Source organism: Etheostoma cragini, chromosome 13, assembly GCF_013103735.1.
Source record: "Etheostoma cragini isolate CJK2018 chromosome 13, CSU_Ecrag_1.0, whole genome shotgun sequence".
Classification (NCBI taxonomy): domain Eukaryota; kingdom Metazoa; phylum Chordata; class Actinopteri; order Perciformes; family Percidae; genus Etheostoma; species Etheostoma cragini.
In genome coordinates this window covers 2,722,913-2,733,073 of record NC_048419.1, presented here as the reverse complement: position 1 = coordinate 2,733,073, position 10,161 = coordinate 2,722,913, and the positions used below count along the sequence as shown (strand labels likewise).

General features: G+C 42.9%; 1 protein-coding gene across 5 annotated transcripts in view; it reads left to right on the top strand.

Annotated features, from left to right (window-relative positions):
• Window positions 1–10,161, top strand: part of mark4a (MAP/microtubule affinity-regulating kinase 4a) — a 31,252-nt gene that overhangs the window by 418 nt on the left and 20,673 nt on the right. For all 5 annotated transcript variants that reach the window (XM_034889690.1, XM_034889687.1, XM_034889686.1 and 2 more), the window contains exons 1-3: window positions 1–253; window positions 3,311–3,508; window positions 4,988–5,041. The exon at window positions 1–253 is cut by the window's left edge. In XM_034889690.1, coding sequence (XP_034745581.1) covers window positions 200–253; window positions 3,311–3,508; window positions 4,988–5,041 — 306 coding nt within the window. In that variant the 5' untranslated portion in view covers window positions 1–199. The remainder of the gene's footprint in view (window positions 254–3,310; window positions 3,509–4,987; window positions 5,042–10,161) is intronic.

The window sequence follows — 10,161 nt, the reverse complement described above, 5'->3', positions numbered from 1 at the left end:
CCCCCCCCTCCAGATATCCATTGCTGCCATGACAGGCAGAGGTCTCCTCTCGACCGCGGCTCGGCCGGTTGGAGAAGAGGCGGATTGATTTGGGACGGTGGGTCGCATCTGCGGATGTTGTTCAGTCTGGTGAGCCTGTAGATACCATCGGCGCGAACACACCGTGATTCTTACTCAGGGAAAGAGGAGAGAGAACAACATGTCTTCTCGGTCTGCATTACCGTCTGGAAACGACAGGAGTACTGGAGACCATGTAAGTGCAATTTCAGCATATAGCCTCTATCTGTGTGCATGCAAAAGCGAAATCGCACATAACCAAGATCTCCTGTTTATGTGGTCTTTGCAATCACTGGGTTTGTTAGGGTGTAGGCGGGGGTCAGAGATGGTGCTATTTCCCTCATTAGGTTAAAGGACTCTGGAGGTGCTATTGGATGGATATTATAGCAGAACGGGCTCTTTGGAAATGGGCTAACCTTGAGCGCAGGGAAAGAGCTGATGGCAGGCAAACATCTCGGAATGAGTCTATCCGCATGTAACACCCATCGGATATGCGCAGAGAGCCTGGAAACCAGCCGTCACCTCTTATTAGAAGGCTGTGGAGAGATAGTGATGTCACATTATACTCTTTGCTGCTGCTGCTGCTGCCCGTGTGTGTGTGTGTGTGTGTGTGTCCACCAGAAATCTGATGGGTGGGACGAGAGCGCAGGAGGCCACAATAAATGTATAGAGAATATCTGGGTTGGGGGGGGGGGGGGGGGGGGGGGGGGGGGGGGGGATTACAGTGTAGAATGATGTGCAGTCCATTGCTGCGCAGCCTACAAAGCGCCCAACCCCAGAGCCAGTGGGTGTCAGACAGCGCCATACATTCAGTACAGTGGAGAACAGTAGCGGCCTTTAATAAAGACAGAAGCATAGAGGAATTATTCCTGGGAGACAGACAGAACATGACAGAATCTATCTATCTATCTATCTATCTATCTATCTATCTATCTATCTATCTATCTATCTACAGTCCGTATTAATGTTGCCTATATCAAAATGGTGACATGAATGATTGGCGTTGCATTATGGCATTTCTCTGCCCTAAACACTGGCAAGACTCCCCCCCCCCCATCTGTTTGTTAGCAGAGCTTTCAGCACAGAGGGATGGATAAGTGTGTGTCTGCGTGTATGTGTGTGTAAGTTTACGCGGTGCATGATGGATTATGAATGCCAAGTCGTTCCTTCCATTAAAATGGATGTGGATCTTCTGCCATCACTCTACAATTAAGCGATGATGACTGATGAGTGAATTGACCAGGTGAAATGCTGCGTTGCCATACTGGCACAGGTGAGGCTCGGCTTGCTGGGTATTTATGTACTCCGCTCGCTGCTGCGTGTGCCTCCAATGCTGTTGGTTGGGTCCTGTCAGTGTCTGGATTATAGAGAGAGAGAGTCCAAATTGGCTCTACGTGGGGCATGCATGGGAAGGAGGGAGTGTCTGAAGGTGGGGCTTAAGGCTGCATGGTTGTGTTTGTATGTGTGTGTGTGTGTTTGTATGTGTGAAGCTGAGACTAAGAAGATGACATGCTGGGGGAGGTGGAAGTGTGATGCCTCAGGGCCCGGGACTGGCCAGGGACTACTGTGCCGGCATCTGCTCCCTTTTTTTACTCTTTCCTCCTATATTCATCTCCCCTCTCTTTAGTTGGTTTATTCCTTGTTTTCTATCTGATATCCTGGTCTCTGCTATTGCATTTTCATTTCCTCCCCCACCATCTTTCTGTGTCTTTCCTCCTCGTTATCTCTCCTTGGTTTGTCACATGACAAGAAGCTGCTTCATGCTGTAATACATCCAGCTTTTATTCTGTAAATTCATTGTTATCCTCCCTTTGTCTTCTGCTCTGCTTCTTGGCTGGAAAAAATGATCCGTGACTCAAGCTGGGGTTCTGATGCTCTGAAGCGTTGTGGTTCACATTCAAGATGCATGCATTGTAACATGCAGCAGCATCTGACCTGTTCACAGGGCTGAGGATGCCTCAGGGCTCCCTCAGATCCCAGTCAACGTGTTACCTTTATACTTTGTCATATTGCATGAAGACATCTTCCAGCAGTCAGTAGACCTCTAGAGAAGATGATGCTGAACCCAAAATGGAAGCAAAATGTTCCAGTGTGCACGTGCTAGGACAGCTGTTAGCCCAGAAATAAGGGGCATGTCTTAACATGTAGCTCAGCTTAGCATTAAACCTTTTTGTGCAACACCTGGTGGAATAATTCTAGTCACAGGCGTGTCCCTTTCTAAATCTATCAAAAGATACAATGTAAAGCAGTTTGTGCCAGTGATATACAATCACAGAGTGGTACTCCTCTTTTCCCCTTAACCCTTTTGTTGTCCTCCTGGGTTAAAAAAGGGACAAAAATTTGACATGTTTGTCCCTTTTTTTAAAAAAAGTTTTTAGTAACACCACCTTACTAGCACTAGTTTTACACTACTTTTTGGAATCCATGGTCAATAACCCTCATTTCTATAGAATTATACCTCAACTTTGAGTTTAAAAAGCGGAAATTATGAATTATTTTGGCTAATTGTTAAGATCAGGGGAATGAAAGTGATTATTTGTATTTGCAAAGAGCGTTGTAAGGAATCCGATCCATTTTTTGTGGCGATTTTGGTTAAAAAGAAACCCATATTATAGATATAGATATTTTTTAAAGGGGTCAAATTTGACCCGAGGACAACAGGAGGGTTAAGACAGATTAGTTGCTGACTAAAAACAGCGTATTGTCTCTATATTCTTTGGTGAGCAGAGGAGGACTCAAAGTAACAACTATTGTCAGTGTTTGACTAATCTGTCGATAATTTTCCTGATTTTTTTGGTCTCTAAAAATGTCAGAAAATTGTGAAAAATGTTGATCAGTGTTTCCCAAAGCCCAAGTCTAGGTCCTCATATATCTTGTTTTGCCCACTAACTCAAAGATTTTCAGTTTAATGTCACAGAGAGAAGAAACTAGAAGACATTCACACTTAACAAGCTGCAATCACATTGTTTTTTCGTCTTTTTTGCATTCAAAATGACTCCAATCAATTAATTTCATAGTTGACAACTAATCAATTAACCTTTGCACCTCTCGAGCTGAGTTCCTAACCAGCTTGCAGACACAGAAGAGTGTAACCCAGATCAGTTATCATTAGTGCTCCATGGGTAAAGACTATCCTGGGGGTGCTTTGGCAGCCTGCTCTATGTGTTATTAGTGTTGGCACAGTAAGTGACCACCCATCTCTTTACCACCCCCCCCCCCCCCCCCCCCCCTCCCTCCTTTTCTTTCCTTCCAGCATGCGTCGCTGGGGGCCAGCCGCTCGGACAAGGCCACCAGCCAGTCCAGCCGCTCGCTGGGCGCCCGCTGCAGGAACTCCATCGCCTCCTGCTCCGACGAGCAGCCGCACATTGGCAACTACCGGCTGCTCAAGACCATCGGCAAGGGAAACTTTGCCAAGGTCAAGCTGGCCCGCCACATCCTGACGGGCAAGGAGGTGAGACACGGGGCGGGGAAGGAGGAGATGGTAGGGCTGCACAATACAGAGTTTGTTTTATTGTCCTGGCACTGGGTTAACCCTCGCGTTGTCTTCCCCCCGACTTGGACATTTTTGTTTTTCTGAGTCAAAATCAAGGTCATGGCCGTCTTTTTTGACCCTGTCGTGTCTTTCCCCAAGGAATTTGTCACTTTTTCAACAACTTTTTGAGCCTTTTGAAATTTTCGTTGGTTTTGTCACTTATTTTTGGACATTTTTCTCTTTTTTTTTTTTACACATTTTTTAAAGTTCTTTTACCAATTGTTACCAACTTTTTGGAAAGGGGTCAAATTTGACCCGAAGACAACAGGAGGGTTAATGTACACATCGCAAAAGACAGCGACATATCGCGATAGACACCAAGTAGATAACGGCACAATAAGAATGTAAGTCATTCTTTTTTTTTAGTGGTGCCTTTATGTGCAAAATGTTTATTTGGTTCAATTATAAATGTTGGAAATGATTTCCTTTTATTTGTTTAAAATTCAACAAAAAGTTTAAACTGAGTGCATTTTAATATTTGTTAATGTATCGCGGGTAATATCGGTATCGCGATATTCAATAACATCATTATCTCATAGCACAACATTTTCTCATATTGTGCAGCCCTAATAAATGGGTAGATGATGGATGATGAGTAAGGAAAGGCAGCCGTCAGTTGATGTATTAAATCGGCATATATACTGTATATTTATAAAGTACGTATTGTGTAATGTAAAAGTTTCTCAGGTCCAATTACATCAAGCTAGTGGATTGAGTTGAGAGAAAATTCTTAAAGATTTCCTTTAGGATTGATGAGATTTAAACACTGAATACTAAATAATTTTATAAATGGGTACCACTTTATAATAAGATACAGTTTATACGTCGCAACTAATGACTGTTTCATGTTTAATAAGTTATATACTAAAGCCTTAATCATCACTTATAAAACATAAAGAATGACATTAGGGATGCTAGGTTGTAAGTATGACCACTTACCTTCTCCTTAATAGATATCCAAAACATATAACCATTATTACTGGATTAAAAGGATAAACACTGAGAAAAGATCTTTTACAACCTCTTTTACAACCTAACTTATAAATGGCTTTGGTAAATAATGTATTAGTCATAATGCCATTTGTTGCCATGTTAAAACCCTTTATAAAAGATAGAGTACACAGACAGATGTTACACTGGCTGAATACTGTACAATAGGGCAGGTAGTGGTGTTAATGGCAGCCAGCAGAAGGGCATTTTCAATGGGGCCCCTCCCCGCATTCATTCTAGCAGGTTTTTGGGCCCTCCTCACGTGAGGGCCCTGGGTACTCAGTCCTCCCCACCCCCCAGTCTGACGCTGATGGCAGCAGTAGGAAAGGCTTCTGAGCATCATGAACGGAGGCTGTTATAATCAAAGGCAAATTCTAATGGTGGTGTGTTAACTTTTTTTTCTTCCAGGTGGCAATAAAAATCATTGACAAAACTCAGTTGAACCCAACCAGCCTACAAAAGGTGAGTTTTCTTCTCTAAACTGATGGATTGTTTGTGGAGGAATATGTGCATCATGTCCTCAGGTACCACAGTGCTACACTGTGTAATACCATCTTCCTTCATGAGCAGCGGCCAGGCCTCAGAAATGTGGATGGCTTGGTCCCGCTGATGTAATTCAACAAAATACCGACATGCCGTTGGCGACTTGGAGAGGTTCAGGTTTTTCCTCAGCTGTTTCCGCCTCAGAGGGGGCAGGAAGAGAGAGCAGCTGATAGAGAGAGGGCTCGTGGGATGTGATGCTGTTTGGCAGGTGCTAGGGACCGGATGGGAGCGAGAGGAGACTTTGCTCCAGAGATCATTGCCCGTCTCTCTCTGGGCTAATCGCTGCCCTGAGAAGGGGGTGAATCATCTCAGGAAACCGCGGCCGCCCAATCCATCCTTTTTTCCGCTTGCGTTCTTAACCCTTTCTCACGTTTTTGTCCCATATTTCAACACTTTTGATGCTTGATGCACACAGCAGTCAGGGATGGGAGTGTGATCTGTTTTATTGACATTTCTTTAATCTCAATTGTCCTGATGGTGCCTCTGCAAAATAGCCCAGAGAAGGAAGTTGTTTTGGTGGAACATGTGTACGTTCAAACAGAAAACTCCGATTGGACAGATAGTCTAGCTAGCTGTCTGGATTTACCCCGCAGAGATCTGAGGAGCAGGTAACCATAGTCCTCAGAAATCCACCGGAGGTTAGAACGCTAACACAAAGGTAGAGGAAGGTGACATCCGGCTGAAAAAGAGGAACACTTGACAGAATTTCCACCTGAACAATCCCGACGATTTAGTCTTATCCCAAACACAGCAAGAGCACTGATGCTTTTGTAGCTGTTTTGTGGGTTTGGTGGCCATTTGGTTGTGAGAGGTGTCTTTAGAAAATAAGTGTAGCACAGGAAGGGTTTTTGATGGACTGGCCTCTTTTCCCCCCTGCTGGTCAGCAATTTGAGTATGGAGCCTGAATGGTGGACACTTTGTTGGTTTGTTGTGCATGGAGATCAGAGGCGGAAAAGTAGACACTCTGGTTTCGACGTGGCACAGACACAACTTGATCCCCATTCGGGAGCTGGAACAATTAGACATCTGGAGCAGGTGAACTGGACTGACAGATATTCAGACACAACATGGCTGACAGGGGAGGCCAGTTGATCATGGGTTAATCACATGCTCAAAGATCTCCATTGCTTCTCGCGTGCACATCGATCTCGATCACGTGCTTTCAACGAAGAAATGCATGTGAATGAGGCCACAGAGAAAAGAAGGATGCAGACAAGCATAGAAACAAACCATAATGCTGCTTGTATGCACACATGGGCCAAAGTGTCTCCCTCATTTATCCATAAGTGTCTCTCTCCTTTTCTCACTCTCTACCTCCCTTGGCCTGCATGAGCTACTTTGCCTGTGGGCAAGAAGGATCAAGTGAGGGATGAAATAATTGTTCTTTATATGTGTGTGGCGTGCATTCGTTTTAGCTTGACCGGAAGATTTCTGGATGTTTTGCCACAAACGTCAAAAAGACCAGTTTTTCTTCACGAGATGTTGAGTTAAAGTAGCAGGGGCACAGCTGGATTTCTAGGGCCCCCTGAAAGAAAATTGCTTATCGTTATGTCATACATCCTACTGGAAATGTTATCATTGATGCCTATCATTGTTGCTATCTTTGACTTTACTGGTAACAAAAAATGTCCAAGAAGAATTGCCCAGCCTAAAAAGGTAATAAAGAAAATTATCATTTTGATTAAAATTTCGTGTTTAGTTAGATAGATAGATAGATAGATAGATAGATAGATAGATAGATAGATAGATAGATATTGATCCAAAAAAAGGGAAATGATGGTGTTACAGCAGCAAAATCAGTCACACAGCACAGAATATAAATTTAAATGAAATACTAGGATACAATACATACAATATACATGAAATAATAATAATAGGAAAAAAATATAAGAACAGATATTTGAATATATACAAGATGGGAACTTAAAAAAAATCTTTTCCTCATTCTCGGTATTAACAGTGCAACTATAGCAACAACCCTGTGTTGTTGCAGTGTTATCAAGGCTTGAGTTAGCCAGCAGTTGTCCCTTTGATCCCTGGCTTCCTGTAATCTTTGACTCATCATATTTCTGGTGCTTATATCATGAAAGAAAATGGATTCTTCTGTACCATACCTGGCTAGATGCTTTGCAGGATCTGTAATCCCAATTTGAATGTTATCCCATCTTCCTGCCTGGGGCTTTTTCTTGGACCAGACTGCCAGCTGTGAGAGACAGCGGTGCAACGTTTAGGACGGGATTCAGGAGAGAGGCCAAGGATTGGCTACTGATTGGAGAGAATTGATTGCAGGATTCTTTACATACCCCAGGCTAAAGAAAATCCGTATTACCGAAGACATGAAAGAACCCACATTAGCATAATCTGGACGGTAAAGTATGTAGAGAGGAGAACGAAAGAGGGAGATGTATTGTACATGGGTGGGTAAAGGAGGGGGAGGAAGAAAAGAAGAAGGAAGTTAAATCACAGATGAGAAATATTATACCTTAACATCCGTTAAGGGGAAATAGCAGATCACAGGAGGAATTTTTTCTTCCTGATGTAGCATGAAGGACACCTGAAAACCAAATATGTGTCGGTAAGTAATTATTTTAGTCAGTTTAAAAAAATAAGTATAAGTAAAGCTTGACAATATGTAGAATTTCAAAAATCACAATATTCTTGACCAATGACATCAATGTCGATATTGTAGGGTTGACAATTGGTGCTTTCACAAATGGAGGAAAAAATAATATTTCTTTCTCTAGCTACAGTATATACTGACTAAATTTACATGCATGCAACAAAATGTTCCACAACAGAATTCATGAGAAAATTGAGTTAGTGTGTGCTTGTTGTTATCAGTTTAGACAATGTTACAGTATATCACAATATCTCGATATATGATTTCATCACTATGTGATTCCACTGAATCAAGTTGTTTCCGTCTGCTTGATTTTGAATGAGAGCCAGGAGCTGTTGCCTCAGACCATGTGTGTCCATCCCTGTCAGCTTTATCGTAGGATTGCTATTTATCTGCGGCCATTAGCGATGACCGGGGCCGAACATGTTGCCGGGGGATTGTTCACTGTTTTGACGGATCTGACCGCTCAGCCCTGCCGTGACGAGCAGGGGATTAACGGGCCGCCTGGATGATGAGACGCTCCAGCACTACGTATCCCAAGATTCCCTCTAGCACAGCTGGAGAAGCTGGGAAAGAAGCCCGGTCTTAATACCTGGGTCGCTATGGCAACAGTGACGTTAGGGGCACTGCTAGAGGAGAAGACTGCAAGAGGAATTGAATGAAGATGGGGATGGAGGGAGGCACGTTGGAAAACAGGAGAGGATTGAGTGAGAAAAGAGGATAGAAAAGCTAATCGCACCATCTTTATTCACCCTCCAGGTGGGAGTTAACAATGTGGAGCAGAGCCGCTGGTTTTCAGCGATGGCCTTTTGTTGAGGGAGTGTACTGTTATATACTTGAAACCAGGGGAGCTGGCTCAAATTCAATCCCCCGCTGTGCTCTGACAAAGTGCCCCCCCCCCTCCCCCCCAGAGTAGACATATCACACGCAGTGAGAAGTGCTCACAGAGTAGAAGTTGGTCTGTGCTTGGCTTCGAATTCGCTTTGTAAAGCGTGGAGGATTTGGTTGGTTGTTGTCACCCTAGCAAATGGTCATTTGGATGAATATCAAAGACAGAAATTGTTTTTTTTTAGGACAAAAGTCTACATTTCTCTTCTTGTTCTGGTCCAACTTGATCTGTTAGGGGGTCTTAGTTTGATTGCACATTAGTGTGCTAAATAGACTTTACATTATACAACCAAGGCACAGGGCCTTCTATTCTAATCATTGAAGTGCTGTATTAACCCTCCTATTGTTCTTAGGTCAAATATCTGAGATATGGGTTTCTTTTTAACTAAATTACCACAAAAAAAATGGATTGGATCCATTTGCAAATACTGGATCACATCCATTCCTGACAAAACTTCAAGTTGAACGTGAAGGATGTAGACTAAGGTGTGTGTGACGGCCACTCTGTTTGTTCAAACAGTGGCGGACATGATAGATGGTTGGATAGATGGTTCATCCACTCACCTGCCCGGTATTTTCTCAAAGTGGCTAGACTTTTTTCAAACCGGTTCCACTGACGGCTTCCCAGCTGGTTCTGTGTTCTGTTAGAAACATGCAGCCTCGACTTGTAGTCTTCAGACCCAACAGATGCTGACTCGAGTGACATCACTTGAGGACATTTTTCAGAATTTCTCTGAAGCCACAAAAGGCTTTAAAACAGCCTCTGATGTGTAGTATTGGTTGAGTTTCCCTTTTATATGCAAGTAAAATGGGAATTACTGGAATTGTTGGGTCTTTGTAAAGTATAGAGTGTGGTCTAGACCTATCTGTAAAGTGTCTTGAGACAACTTGTTATGAATTACTATACAACTATACTAAATAAAATTGAAAAAAATAATTGAACTCCATTGTCTAACATATGTTATATATACCGTACATATTAGGCATATGCATATACATTTTGCATACAAAATGCTTGGGAGTGAATGACACGTTAACCTGCTGACGGAGTCTGTGTTTTTGTTTTTTTAGCTTAGCTGGACCAGGGAATTCTCAGTTAAAACTGATCAGTTGTGCTGTTTTGCCCTCATTGTTCTCTGTGACATTTGCTGGATGTGATGTGATGTGTTGTTTATGTGGAGTGATCACTGCGCCGGGACTCTGTTCGAAAAATAGCCTTTAAAATGCTACTTTGTACATTGGTGCTGATGAATGACGGGCGTCACAGGTGAACCAGCTTTTCTTTTTATATGGCTGCTGTGCGGTGGATCCAATTCATGCAGATGTGGTTCATTTGGATATCGAAAAAAAACTAGTGTTGAATTAAGTATGGAGTTTGCATCCCTTCTCCTCTTGAGGAAACACGGCCGTCCAGGTGAGTCTCTGCAGGAAGAAACATATTCCAGGGAGATTTACAGGACAGGACTGTTTTTTTTTTTTTTTTTTTGATTCGGTGATGATCCAATCCAGTGAAAATAATAGAGATTAAGAG